The 15259-nt window shown below is 44.7% G+C and overlaps 1 protein-coding gene across 1 annotated transcript in view; it reads left to right on the top strand.

Moving 5' to 3' along the window:
- Window positions 1-15259, top strand: part of LOC121275700 (sodium channel protein type 3 subunit alpha-like) — a 204554-nt gene that overhangs the window by 127747 nt on the left and 61548 nt on the right. The window contains exon 19 of the mRNA XM_041183284.1: window positions 14620-14761. Within this exon, the coding sequence (XP_041039218.1) occupies window positions 14620-14761 (142 nt within the window). The remainder of the gene's footprint in view (window positions 1-14619; window positions 14762-15259) is intronic.

The raw sequence follows: 15259 nt of genomic DNA, 5'->3' as shown, positions 1-15259 counted from the left end.
CTGCAAAAACTCAGCAGGTCTGGCAGCATCTGTGGAGAAAGAAACAGAGTTAACATTTCAAGTCCAATATGACTCTTTTTCAGAACTGATCTTTAATCCACATGACACTTTGCTGATGACACTGGCTATGTCAACCAGTTTGCAATCTAGTTCAGAAACGTGCATCCTATTCCTATTTTGAGGACTAATTCCTTAGGTGACACAATTCTATGAGGGGGCTTTCTGTCATAACGAAAATCCCAGAAATGGCCAAAAATTCTAAGTCCCACCCTCCAACATGCCATTTCCTATTTTCTGGGGGGGTGGGACTGTGTTCATGCATGCGTGGTTTACAGAGGCAGCTGGCCATTTAATTCACCAGCTACATCCATTGAAGTGGGATTTTGGTAGGCCAAGAGTGTGAAATCCAGAGTGTTGCATCAAGCATTGATGAAAGCTAAACATATCATAATCACAAATTTCTGCATCAACAAAATAATAATTTTCTCAAAAATATCCATTAAATTTGTTAGACATGACATCATATCCTGGCACTACACTTGACCTTGTTAGGTTTACAAGAAAAGCTATTAAAAATAATCTGCGTAAGTGGCCCAGAGACACAACATATTGGAACACCATGGGCAGTGGGACAATACAAGCTGAACTGCCAACCTAAGCTGTCAAGTAGAACCATGCAATTTCCCAATAATAAGAGAAGATGTGGAACAGTCATTTACAAGTCTCCATCATGTGTCCTAGTGGCTACAATGAACAATATGGCAGAAGACTGGAAGCAGGTCAGTGGATATAGGTTACTTATATCTCATAGAAACAAGAGTTACTGAGGCAAAGAGGAAATTGATAGTCTCAGGGAAAAAAAGACACAAAATTGTTAAATAATCTGTACTTCAAAGGCTCTTCAATGCCTCTCATTAGTGCAAAGCAAGTTGTACCATTGAAGTGAAACAGAAGGTGGACAAAGCAAAGGCGAGCATCAAATAGGATCATAATATGAGATAATTTAAAAAGGCAGTTAAGGGTACTCTATCCGAATGCATGCAGCATTCACAAGGTAGATGATTTGAAGGCACAAATAGAAGTGAACAGATATGATTTAATTGCCATTACAGAGACATAGTTACTGGATAACCAAGACTGGAAACTGAATATTCAAGGATATTCGACATTTAGGAAGAATAGTCAAAAAGGAAAAGGAGGTAGGATAGCACTGTTAACGTGAGACAAAATCAGTACATTATTGAGACAGGATTTTAGATTAAAAGATCAAGATGTAGAATCCATTTCGGTAGAGCTAAGAAACAGCAAGGGGCATCAAACATTGGTGGAAGTTCAAAAGCCATCAAACAATAGTGGTAATGTTGGGCGTGGTATAAATCAGGAAATTAGAGGTGCATGTAACATGGATAATAGAGTAATAATGGGCGACTTCATTCTACACATAGGGTAGAATTTTCCCCCCATCGGGGGATGTTGTGCGGGGGCAGTTGGGCGCGGACCCGATAGGTGCCCCCAATCGGGTCCACGCTGTCATTTTACGTGGGTGGGCCAATTAAGGCAGGGGGGGAGGTTCCCTGAGTTGAGGCCTGCGCTCTTTTGCATATGCGCACAAAAGAGCGCAGAAATCTCCATGAGGCACAGAGCTGCCTAAGGGAAATTAGTTTAGGCTCCAAAAATTTTAATATAGAAAAGAAAAAAAATTAAGACGTGTCCCCTCATGTGACAGTGTCACATGAGCTGGGACATGTCAATGAACTTTAATGAAAAAATTTATTTAATTTATAAACCCTTCATGAAACTTCATCCTGCCCATGGATGAGGTTCCATGAAAAATGCAAAGGCCACCTAGGCTCTTCGCCTGCCCGCCAACCTTCAGGTTGGACCGGCAGCTTTCTCAATAGGCTTAATTAGTTAATTAATTGCCAAGCCGAAGATTCAGCCCATAGACTGGATAAACCTAATCTGCACTAATACTGTGGAGGATAAATTTCTGGATTGTGTGCAAGGTGGGTCTCTGGATGAGTACGTTAAAGAACCAACTAGGGATTGGGTTATTTTAGATTCAGTATTGTGTAATGAGAAAGGGCTAATTAATAACTTGATTGTAAAGGACCCTTTTGGAAATAGTGACCATATTATGCTAGAATTTTATGTTAAGTTTGAAATTGATATAATTCATTCTGAAACTAGGGTCTTTATTCTAAACAAAGGAAACTATGAAGGTATGAAGGGAAATTTGGCTATGGTAGATCGGGAAAATGCATGAAAAGATTTAGTAGTGGACAGAAAATGGCTAGTATTTAAAGAATTATTACATAGTCTGCAACAAATATACATTCCTCTAAGGCACAAAAACCCAACAGGAAAGGTAAATCAAAATAAATTCAAGATTGAATTAAATCAAAGGAAGAGGCTTATAAGGTTGTCAGAAAAAGAATCTAGCAAAGGACGAGCAAGAAACCGATGAAGAAAGAGAAAAGAGAATATGAATGCAAGCTAGTGAGAAACATAAAGATGGACTGTAAAAGCTTCTTTAGGTGTGTGACAAAGGAAAAGACTAGAAAAGACAAATGTGGGTCCATTACAGGTGAAGAAAGGAAAATTTATAATGCAGAATAGGGAAATGGCAGAGAAACAAAACAATTACTTTGTATTTGTCTTCATTAAAATACAAAAAATCTCCCAGAAATGATAGGGAACCAAGGGATTTGTGAAAATGAAGAACTGAAAGAAATTAGTATTAAAGTAGTACTCGAAAAAGTAATGGTATTGAAGGTTGATAAATCCGCTGAAGCAGATGAGCTACATGTTGAAGGAGGTGACTATGGAGATAATGGATGCATTGGTGGTTGGTTATCTTTCAAAATTCTATAGATTCTGAAAACATTCCTGCAGACTGGAAAGTAGCAATTGTAACCCCACTACCTGATGAAGAAGGGAGAGAGAAAACAGAGAACTATAGCCCTCTTAGAATTTTTATAAAGGATGTGTAACTGGACACTTAGAAAATAATGATATGATTGGGCAGAGTCAATATAGATCTATGAAAGAGAAATCATGTTTGACAAACCTGTTGGAGTTTTTGAGTATGTTACTTGTAGCAGGGATGAAGGATAACCAGTGGATGTGGATTTTCAGAAGGCTTTTGACAAGGTCACATAGGAGGTTAGTAAACAAAATTAGAGCATATGGGATTGGGGGTAATATATTGATACGGATTGAAAATTTGTTATCAGTTAGAAAACAGAGAGTAGGAACAAGCAGGTCATTCTCAGGATGGCAGGCTGTGACTAGTGGGTACCACAAGGATCAGTGCTGGGGCCACAGCTGTTCACAATCTATAACAATGATTTGGATGTGGGAACCAAAAGTAATGTTTCAAAATTTCCTGATGACACAAAACTAAGTTGGAAGTTAAGTTGTGAGGAGGATGCAAGGAGGCTTCAAGGGGATTTGGACAAGCTAAGTGAGTGGGCAAGAACATGACAGATGGTATATAATGTGAATAAGTGTGAAGTTACTCACTTTGGTAGAAAAAACAGAAAGGCAGAGTATTTCTTAAATGTGAGGGGTTGGGAAGTTTTGATGTCCAAAGGGAGCTGGGTGTCCTTGTTCATAAGTCACTAAGAACTAGCAAGTAGAAGGCTGTGGAGGCCAGGTCATTGAGTGTATTTAAGAGGGAGATAGATAGGTTCTTGATTGGTAAGGGGATCAAAGGTTACGGGGAGAAGGCAGGAGAATGGGGTTGAGAAACTTATCAGCCATGATTGAATGGCGGAGCAGACTCGATGGGCCGATTGGCCTAATTTCTGCTCCTATGCCTTATAGATGCAGCAAGCAATTAGGGATGCTTATGGTATGTTGGCCTTCATTGCAAGGGGATTTAAGTACAGGAGTAAAGATGTCTTGCTGCAGTTGTATAGAACCTTGGTGAGACTGCATCTAGAGTATTGAGGTTACCAAACTAATCCCTGGGATGGAGGGATTAATTTATGAGGAGAAATTGAGGAGGTTGGGCCTGTATTCTCTAGAATTTCGAAGAAAGGGAGATGATCTTTTTGAAACTTACTATATCCTTACAAGGCTTCACAAGGTAGATGTAGATAAGATGTTTTCCCTGGCTCGTGCATCTAGAAACAGTCTCAGAATAAGGGGTAGGCCATTTAAGATTAAGATGTGGAGGAATTGCTTCACTCAGAGGGCAGTGAATCTTTCGAATGCCAAAGCCTAGAGGGCTGTGGAAGCTCAATCATTGAGCATGTTCAAGGCAGAAATCAATTTCTGGATGCTAATGACATCAAGGGATATGGGAAAAGTAAGGAAAAGTGATGTAGAGGTAGATGATCAGCCACGATTTGTTCGAATGGTAGAGCAAGATCGATGGGCCGAATGGCCTGCTCCTACTCCTATTTCCTATGTTCCTAAAATAATCAGCATTTCAAGGGACTCCTTTGTAATGCCCAGAAGTTCACTATACTGATGTCAAACTAGACCAGCTGTAATTAATGAACCAGTGCTAATTTCTCTACAAATGTGTAAAAGTACCAATAACATCAGGGTAGAGAATATCCATTCGTACAGAGTTTGACATATCAGCCAGTGGCAATCCCCATTGTGTTTTACTTTCACATCGCCAATAAATATCAAGTTAAAAAATAAAGCTTCTAAAAAGTATGTATGCAGCTGTACAGAACACACTGCTGGTTTCTTATCACATTGGGGCTGAATATATCTACTTCACATAGGCTGTACGCTAATGCCTAACTCCTGGGCTGGGATTTTCAATTTCCCTTGGGGCAAGAGCAAGAGTGGATGCACTTTGAAAATAGCGGTGCTGGATGGCATGTCCATGCCTCATTGCCTCCTAAAAGTGTTAGAAGTTTCAAAGTGAGGGCGAAATCAGGAGAGATAGGAACCTGTTCGCCTCCAATTGTTAAGCTTCTTGAGGAGTGTGTTAGTGGGCCAGGGAGGACCAGAAGGCAATTTTCAACTGATAAATCACCAAACCCAAACGGTCTCCTGCCTGTTACAACATAGCGGTTGGGTTTAATGTGGGAGATAATTAAGTACTTTTATTTATGATGAGGAATCACTGGCATTGAGAATTTTGTACCAAGTTGTGTGCGGTACCTTTCAATTGATTGTTTTGCCACTTCCGTGCGCAGTGAGGCTGCTGGCCCTCCGACATACTACCTCCTTTCTCCTACAAGAGAGTGGCAGGCCCTGTCGTGGTGCCTTTGACACTTATGCTCTGCAGGCAACTCCTGCCTGCTGGTAAAGCTAGGCACCACTAATTGGATATTGAGCTCAACACTGGCCCAATCTTTTATTTCTTTCAACGGACATGAGCATCACTGTCTAGGTCAGTACTTTTATTGTCCATCCCTAATGAGAAGGTGGCGGTGAGCTGCTTTCTTGAACTAGGTACACCCATAGTGCTGTTGGGAGGAAATTTCAGGATTTTGACCCGGCGACAGTGAAGGAACGGTGATATATTTCCAAGTCAGGATGGTGTTTGGCTTGGAGGGAAACTGGCAGGTAGTGGTGTTCCCATCTATCTGCTGCCCTTGTCCTTCTAGGTGGTAAAGGTTGTAGATTAGGATGGTGCTGTCAAGTGATCCTTGGTGGTGCAATGCAGCTTTTAGATAGTACACACTGCTGGCACTGTGCGTCCGTGGTGGAGGGAATGGATGTTGGTGGTAATGAATGGGGTGCCAGTCAAGTGGGCTGCTTTGTCTTGGATGGTGTCAAGCTTCTTGAGTATTGTGAGAGCTGCACACATCCAGGCAAGTGGGGAGTATTCCATCACACTCGTGATTTGTGCCTTGTAGATGATGGCCAGGCTCTGGGAAGTCAGGAGGTGAGTTACTCACTGCAAAACTCCCAGCCTCTGATGCGTTCTTGTAGATGGACGGAAGGTCATTGATGAAGCAGCCGACGGTGGTTGGACTGAGGATACTACCCTGAGGATCTCAGCCTAGGAGCTGAGATGATTGACCTCCAACAACCACAAACATCTTCTTTTGTGCTAGGTATGACTCCAACCAGCAGAGTGTTTTCCCCTGATTCCCATTGACTCCAGTTTTCCTAGTGCTCCCTGATGCCACACTCGGTCTCACCTCGCCTCCGGAGTTCAGCTCTTTTGTCCATGTTTGAACCAAGGCTGGAATGAGGTCAGGAAGTTGACCAAGTGTAAGTGCTGCTTGATATGACTATTGATGACCCCTTCCATCATTTGCTGATGACCAACAGCAGACTGTTGGGGTGGTAATTGGTTGGATTTGTCCTGCTATTTGTGGACAGGACATACCTGGGCAATTTTCTACATAGCACAGTAGATGCCATTGTTGTAGCTGTACTGGAATACTTTGGCTAAGGGCGCAGCTAATTTTGGAGCACAAGTCTTCAGTACCATTGTTGGAGTCTTGTCAGGGCCCCTAGCCTTTGTAGTATCCAGTGCCTTCATCCATTCCTTGATATCACGTGGAGTGAATTGAATTGGCTGAAGACTGGTATCTGTGATGCTGGGGACTGCTGGAGGAGGCTGAGATGGATCATCCACTTGGCACTTCTGGCTGAAGGTTGTAGCAAATGCTTCAGCCTTATTATTTGCACTGGTATGCTGGGCTTCCCCATCATTGAGGATGGGGATGTCTGTGGAGCCTCCTCTAGTGAGTTGTTTAATTGTCCGCCACCATTCACGACTGGACGTGACAGGACTGCAGAGCTTAGATCTGACTTGTTAGCTGTGGAATCACTTAGTTCTGTCTATCGCATGCTATTTTCACTGTTTGGCATGCAAGTAGTCCTGTGTTGTAACTTCCCCAGGTTGAAAGCTCATTTTTAGGTTAGCCTGCTCCTGGTATTCCCCCTGCACTCTTCGGGCAGCAGTGAAGCTACTGAGCCACTCCTGGTTGAAGTCTCCCACCCAGAGTCATTATGCGCCCTTGCCACCCTCAGTGCTTGCTCCAAGTGGCATTCAACATGGAGAAGTGCCCTTTTATCAGCTGGGGGAGGGCGGTAGGTGATAAATAGCAGGACGTTTCCTTGCTCATGTTTGACCGAATGCCATGAGACTTCATGGGTTCAGACCGATGGTGAGAACTCCCAGGACAAGTCCCTCCCAACTGTATACCACTGTGCTGCCACGTCTGCTGGGTCTGTCCTGTTAGTGGGACATGATGATGATGGTGTTGTCTGAGACATTGGACAGAATCATCCCAGAATTGGACTAAGTGCGGTAGCGGGCAGGGAAAACAACCTTCATTGTCCTCATTCTGTCCATGGGACCACTCACCACCCACATATGTCAGGCATACATATCATCTGGCTTGGCGGGCGTCCTACTTACACTCTCTCCATCTCTATTCATGCAGGACAAGCTGGCACAAAACAAGAGGCAGAGGTTGCCAGCTGGGGAGGAATGCCCCAAAATCAAGGTCCCCATGGACTTTGAAAATAGATTCAACCAGATGGCCGGTGAGGATCCGGACTATTCCTGTGCTGTTGTTGAGGTCAACACTGCTCTACTGAGTGAGGACCCAGCAGTGCAACGTCCATCAGACAACCGTTCCATGTGTGATGTATTCTGTGCCTCCGTCCCCTGCCCTGCACTAATTATCTCTCCTTGCTTTCACTGGCACATCTGGGAAACAGCTGATGGAGTCCATGACCCAGGGCCCCCAATCAAGCCCTGAAGAAACCACGGAAGATGAATCAGAAGGCACCCTCCCTGAAGTCCTGTCACAGCGCTCACCCACACCCTCCACCAGCGCAGAGACACACACCTTGGTGGGACCTAGCTTTATAGTAACCCCGGGATCACAACCTGGTGAGCCCATCGCACTATCTGATCCGCAGCAGGCAGCGGCAAGGACTTCCCAGGTCACAGCACTTGAAGGACTACTGGAGGCCAGAAATCTGCTGAATCTGAGTCAGATGGTGCTGGAGCTGTGAAGGCAAGCTCAGGAACATCAGGAAAGGAAGTCTGCTGCACTCCTCAGGTTGCAAGGTACGATGGAGGAGTCCATCTGCCTTCAGGCTGAGGTGATGGCTCCAGCATGTCAACACACAGAGGTCAACACTGGCAGGATGGCAGCTGCCATGGAAACCTTGGTCCAGGCAGTAACTCCTGCACTGTTGCGCAGGCTTAACTCCATTGCTGATGCCAAAGCTGCCTCCAACAGTGTGGATGCGAGAAGGGTGCAGGGCAGCTCGATCTTATTCAAGCTTCCTCTTCTCCTCAAGGAGTCAGCCAGGGGCCCTTGGGCACCCATACAGGCGAGGATCAGCAGGTGCACACTCCAGGGCCACCCACCCAGGTGACACTGGAAGTAACCAGCCAATCTGAATCCCCTCTTCCTGTGTTCCCTGCAGCTCCAACTACACAGGTCAAAGAGGCTGCCACAGAAGGACCCCGAAAGCAGGACGGGGCCCTCCAGATCTCAGCCCTCCTGAGAATGCTGTTAAGGTCATCACAGATGGGGCATAGCAGTCAGCAGGCTGCCACCACCTCTGCTGTGGATGTCCGGGGAGCACCATGACGTAGCGGCAGGGTAAGGAAGGTTAAGAAGATATAACTCTTTTGAGTACAAACCCGTTTCCATCTGTTCCTGTTCAGATGAAGTTACATTGTTTCATAGTTTGCCATTGTGAGATTTGAACTTTTGATCTTGGGGTTACAAGCCCAGTACCATAACCACTTGGCTATTTAGGCCAAGCGTTAAGAAGATGTAACTCTTTCGAGTACAAACCCGTTTCCATCTGTTCCTATTCAGATGAAGTTACATTGTTTCATAGTTTGCCATTGTGAGATTTGAACTCTTGACCTTGGGGTTACAAACCCAGTACCATAACCACTTGGCTATTTAGGCCAAGCACAAATGGTTGCATTCTAACCCTGGTGCACACCAGGGAGTGATCTGTATCACAGTCAGCATTGTGATAGCTGTGTAACTCTTTCGAGTACAAACCCGTTTCCATCTGTTTCAGATGAAGTTACATTGTTTCATAGTTTGCCATTGTGAGATTTGAACTCTAGATCTTGGGGTTACAAACCCAGTACCATAGCCACTTGGCTATTTAGGCCAAGCAAACATGTTTTTTTTCCCCCCATCTGTTCCTATTCAGATGAAGTTACATTGTTTCACAGTTTGCCATTGTGAGGTTTGAACTCTTGATTTTGGGATTACAAACCCAGTACCATAACCACTTGGCTATTTAGGCCAAGCCGTTAAGAGGATGTAACTCTTTCGAGTACAAACCCGTTTCCATCTGTTTTAGATGAAGTTACATTGTTTCATAGTTTGCCATTGTGAGATTTGAACTCTAGATCTTGGGGTTACAAACCCAGTCCCATAACCACTTGGCTATTTAGGATGTAACTCTTTCGAGCTAACACAGCCTCAATGGCTGACTCATTAACATCTTAATTCCTTGTAACTTTTTGAGTACAAACACATTTCCATCTGTTTCAGATGAAGTTACATTGTTTCCCATTGTGATATTTGAACTCTTGATCTTGGGGTTGCAAGCCCAGTACCATAACCACTTGGCTATTTAGGCCAAGCCGTTAAGAGGATGTAACTCTTTCGAGTACAAACCCGTTTCCATCTGTTTTAGATGAAGTTACATTGTTTCATAGTTTGCCATTGTGAGATTTGAACTCTAGATCTTGGGGTTACAAACCCAGTCCCATAACCACTTGGCTATTTAGGATGTAGTTGCACAGCCTGGGCATGGCTGTTAATCACATGTACATAATGTCCAATATTGTAAATAAACTCTCAACAATGTTTCCCTCCTTGTTCTGATGAGAAGTGTTCATGTTACTTGGATGTGAAACCTTTCTGCACAAGATAAAGGCTGGTGTCTCAGTCCAGGGCCTCTTCCCTGTGCTCTGTGCGGCCTTCAGACCAAAGTAATGGTCCGGCCTCACACTCCCTGGAAACATCACTGATGCCTGCACCTCGATGGTACTTGTCATTGCTGCCAGAATGTTGTGAGCAGGTATCACAGAGTTCTCTCATAGTCTCTATGTGCTCTCAGCACCTTTAAGGTGGGATTGGCCCCCAACTCTTCAGCATCTGTGACCAGTGACGCTGTGCTCCTGAAGGGATCAGGTGCTGAAGGCGGACAAAGGATCAGATCCTTTTAAAGTTTCATGGCTGCATCTCCATGATGTGACCCTGATCATAGAGCGCAAACGAGCTGCCTTTGGCCAGACAGGAGTCAGACATTCTCACAGAGGGTATGTGTGCTACCATAAGCCAGACTGGAGTCAAACATTCATAGATGCAATGTGAGGATCTATGGTGTCTCCTCACTGCATGTCGTCATCATCCTCCACAAATCTAGCAGCTATGAGAGGGCCTCCCGAGCCTTGTCTGGCCAGCACAAGGACCTCATCGTTGTCATCGCTGCCTTCAAGGGCCTCTTCACTCTCATCCTCGTTAAAGTTCTCCTCATCAGAGGAGACCTCCAGCTTCTCTATCTCCTCCTCAGCCAGCTCCTCTCCCCGTTGTAAAAGGCGCAGCAGACAATGACAAAGCATGATACCCTCTGTGGACTATATTGCAGGGCTCCACCAGACCACTCCAGGCACCGGAACCTCATTTTCGGCATGGTTTGCTCCACCAAGTTGCGAGTTACACCACGAGCCTCATTTTACCTTTGTTCTGCTGCAGACTGAGGCTGCCGCACGGGCATCATCAGCCACGTCCTCTGCAAGTAGCCCTTGTCTCCAAGGAGCCATCCCTGCAGCCTCTGTGGACCTTGGAAGACTGCAGGGATCTGTGACTGACTGAGGATGTAGGAGTCGTGGACACTCCTTGGGAACCGTTGCAGACCTGTAGGATGCATACCAGCTGAACATTCAGCGAGTGGAAACCCTTGCGGTTTACATGGTTGACCGCTTGTTGTCACAGAGATTTGAGCACCACCCAAGTGCAACCAATTGCATCCTGCATGTTGGAAACCCAAGATCTGGGCAAATCCAATTGCTCTTGCATCCTGGCTCTCCTGGTCCTGTGCGAAATGCACAAAGTTGTGTGCCCATGCAAAGATGTTATCCGTGACCTCATGGATGCATTTGTGGGTGAAGACTTGAGAGATCCCACAGAGGTCACTTGTGGAGCCCTGAAAGGAGCCACTGGCGTAAAAAGTGAGCGCTGTGGTCACTTTCACTGTCACGGGCATCAAATCCTGCAGTCGCTGGCAGATGTGACTGACCAGTTCCGTAACCACGCGTAGTCTTCAGCAACACTGGTTCTCAGCCATCTGCAGGAATGATAGGCGGCACCTATAGTCCCTGGGTCTAGTTAGTCGCTGACCAGTGACAGCTCGCTCTGGCTCTTCAACAGCATGTGTGGGAGCCCCAGCCACCCCTTCTCCCTGAGGATGCTGCTCCTCGCTCTGCACAGTCAGGCGCCTCTGTCACTCTCTTCTCTGTCATCTTTGCTCTGTTCTCCATCATTTCTGCTCTCTATATGCCATAATGCATACAGCTAGTTCACCAGGCTCCATGCTCCTGCGCCAGAACTCGTCCTGCAGGTTGAAAGAGAGAGATGTATGGGTTAGCTTGGTACGAACTGCCCTGTTTAAGTCTGAAGGCCCCTTAACGCATCCCAGAGATTGCCCATCCACTTGGATGGCCAGAGTTTAGTGCGCTGCATTGCTGCCCGACATTCCACCCTCTTCCACCCCTCTCCACCTGACTGATTGGCGGCAGCTTTGCCCATTGGACTGCATGCTGTGCTCTCAGCTCAGGCGCAGGCATTCTCCTAACCCACACTGCAAGGCTGCAATGTTAGCTTGAACCATGGGGTAGACTGGTCCAGACTGGAATGATGACATTGCAAGGGGCTTTGAGCTCCTCCAGCAGCAACTGCTCCATGGCCAGCTTTCGCAAGGGGATTGTACAACATGCCCAGTCATCTAATTGTTCTGCAGTCCACTAAAACACTCATTAGATTGAAGTCTGTAACCAAGGGGTGAAAAGCTCTGGAGCATTTGTTGCCACTTTCATGTCTCTGCATTGCTTGAGTTGGCAGATAAGCTAGAGGCACAGCTCCACGCATGTCAATGTGGCTACGTCTGAACTGTCTAACCTGCAGAGGAATGGTCACTTTACACAAGGTTTCCCTAATGTGTGGCCGCTTCCCTCCCCCCACACGGCATGTGCTTCTGCACTACCTTCAACTGCAGGGCAGCACTTGCCCTCCCCAAGTTGCCTCAACAGCAGGGCAACCCTTGCCCCCACCCCTCAAGTTGCCTCAACCAGGAAGTCCAACAGGCGACCTTCGTGAGCACTGCACAATGTTACTGTGCAATTACCTCTGAGTTACCCTCAAAGTGCAGGCTGCCAAGTGCACACCTTGTATATGCTATTGTGCAACGTTGGCTTGTTTTCCCACCAATGTGGGCAGACAATCCGCGGGGGGTGGGGGAGGGGGGGATGATTCCAGCGGGTTGGCCTTATAATGATATACAGGTGTATTACAATGAGGTTCCTGACATCCGATGGCGGGAAACACGGCCCATCATCAACAGGCTGAGTCGACGATCACAACCTGGTTTCACAATGTTTTGAAACCAATTTTTGGCTTTTTCACTATATTGTCCGCTCACGCTGCCAAAACACAACCAACACCAGTGGGCATGGAAAATTCCACCCACTGTCTCTAAGGTATGATTCTGTGAGGATGACTATGTCAGGCTGATGATTGACAAGTCTGTGAGGCAGCTCTTCCAATTTTGGCACAAACCCCCAGATGTTATTAAGGACAATTTTGCAGGGTCAACAGGGCCGAGATTGGCATTGTTGTTTCTGATGCCAAGGTCGATGCTGGGTGATCTGCCCGGTTTCATTCCTTTTTGTATGCTTCATAGTGGTTGGTGCAACTGAGTGGCTTGCTCAACAAAAACAGAATTACCTGGAAAAACTCAGCAGGTCTGGCAGCATCGGCGGAGAAGAAAAGAGTTGACGTTTCGAGTCCTCATGACCCTTTGACAGAACTTGAGTTCGAGTCCAAGAAAGAGTTGAAATATAAGCTGGTTTAAGGTGTGTGTGTGGGGGGGCGGAGAGAGAGAGAGAGAAGTGGAGGGGGGAGTGTGGTTGTAGGGACAAACAAGCAGTCATAGAAGCAGATCATCAAAAGATGTCAACAACAATAGAACAAAAGAACACATAGGTGTTAAAGTTGGTGATATTATCTAAACGAATGTGCTAATTAAGAATGGATGGTAGGGCACTCAAGGTATAGCTTTAGTGGGGGTGGGGAGAGCATAAAAGATTTTAAAATATTTAAAAATAATGGAAATAGGTGGGAAAAGAAAAATCTATATAATTTATTGGAAAAAAAAGGAAGGGGGAAACAGAAAGGGGGTTATATAGATTTTTCTTTTCCCACCTATTTCCATTATTTTTAAATATTTTAAAATCTTTTATGCTCTCCCCACCCCCACTAGAGCTATACCTTGAGTGCCCTACCATCCATTCTTAATTAGCACATTTGTTTAGATAATATCACCAACTTTAACACCTATGTGTTCTTTTGTTCTATTGTTGTTGACATATTTTGATGATCTGCTTCTATCACTGCTTGTTTGTCCCTACAACCACACCCCCCCTCCACTTCTCTCTCTCTCTCTCTCTCCGCCCCCCCCCCCCCCACACACACACCTTAAACCAGCTAATATTTCAACTCTTTCTTGGACTCGAACTCAAGTTCTGTCAAAGGGTCATGAGGACTCGAAACGTCAACTCTTTTCTTCTCCGCCGATGCTGCCAGACCTGCTGATTTTTTCCAGGTAATTCTGTTTTTGTTTTGGATTTCCAGCATCCGCAGTTTTTTTGTTTTTATCTGAGTGGCTTGCTCGGCCATTTCGGAGGACATTTAAGAGTCAACCACATCGCTGTGGGTCTGGAGTCACATGTAGGCCAGACCAGGTAAGGCCGGGATATTTCCTTCTCTAAAGGATATTAATGAACCAGACGGGTTTTTACAACAATCAACAATGGTTTCATGGTCACTATTACTGAGTCTAGCATTTTAGTTCCAGATTTATTAATTGCATTTAAATTCCAGCAACTGCCATGGTGGGATTCAAACTGAAGTCCCCAGAGCATAAGCCTGGGCCTCTGGATTACTACTCTGGTGACAGTACCACTCTGCCACTGCCTCCCCCAATTTGAAAATAGCACCATCTGTTCAACATAGATACAGTGCGGTGTCAGGACACGGAAATTATCCAGGCATCAAATTCCAAACCCCATCTTGAAAACTTAGCCCCCAGGATTTCCCGAGGAGTCCCTGAGATGCTGGTTATCTTTTGAAAGCAATTCTTATTTTATCCCTAATATGAGACAATGGACAATATTTTGTTTAACATTAGAATTTTGTGGAGTTTACATTCAAAGATGCTACTTAATTACAATCTGATCATGTAACTGAGAGTGATGAGTAACCAATTAATGATTGCTAATAATCGGGGATATCAACATTTTGCCATTTTAGAAGAAATTAAAGGCAAATTGGAAGTCTTTTTTTACTCCTTGCAATATAAATATTGACAATTTCACTGGGCAATAAACACTAACATTTGTAATGTCTTCTGCAGATTGACCTTCAGCCAGAAATGGGTGCAAATCCATACAGCCTCTTCTACTTTGTAGCTTTTATTGTCATCGGAACATTTTTCACTCTAAATCTTTTCATTGGTATAATTATTGATAATTTTAACACCATGCATAAAAGGGTGAGTATTGTAAAATATTGTTAATAAGGAAATTTCATTTTTCTTTTAAATTTGTTCTGAAGATTGATAATTGTTTTATTTGTGGATGAACCAATTGACTACCAAATTCTATATTTTTTTATCCATTCACTGCAGTATGTACAAACCATCTACATAATGAGTACAGTTAAAAGTTCTTCTCTTTCTGTTCCTGCACCTCCCTGCTCTGTTTGATAGCTGTAAGTGATACTAAAAGCCTCCAATCAGCTTCAGAGGGTTGTGGGCAGCCATTTTGTTTTGGTGTCTTGGAATATGCATTTGGTGTAATAAGATAATGATGCAAAAATAGTACTTAATTTTTAAAAATCAATTCTTAACATGCATAATTAAAAGGGCAAAAGCCTTCTAGTGAATTTTCTAAGTTGAAAAGTGACCAAACAATTACAGATGCCTTAAACTTAATAATTAGAGATGGGCAATTAAAATGCTGGCCTAGCCAGTGACGCCCATGTCCTGTGAAAGA

This window comes from Carcharodon carcharias, chromosome 1, assembly GCF_017639515.1.
Source record: "Carcharodon carcharias isolate sCarCar2 chromosome 1, sCarCar2.pri, whole genome shotgun sequence".
NCBI lineage: Eukaryota > Metazoa > Chordata > Chondrichthyes > Lamniformes > Lamnidae > Carcharodon > Carcharodon carcharias.
Note: the sequence above shows the minus strand (reverse complement) of the source record. Positions and strands in the feature narration are given on the sequence as shown.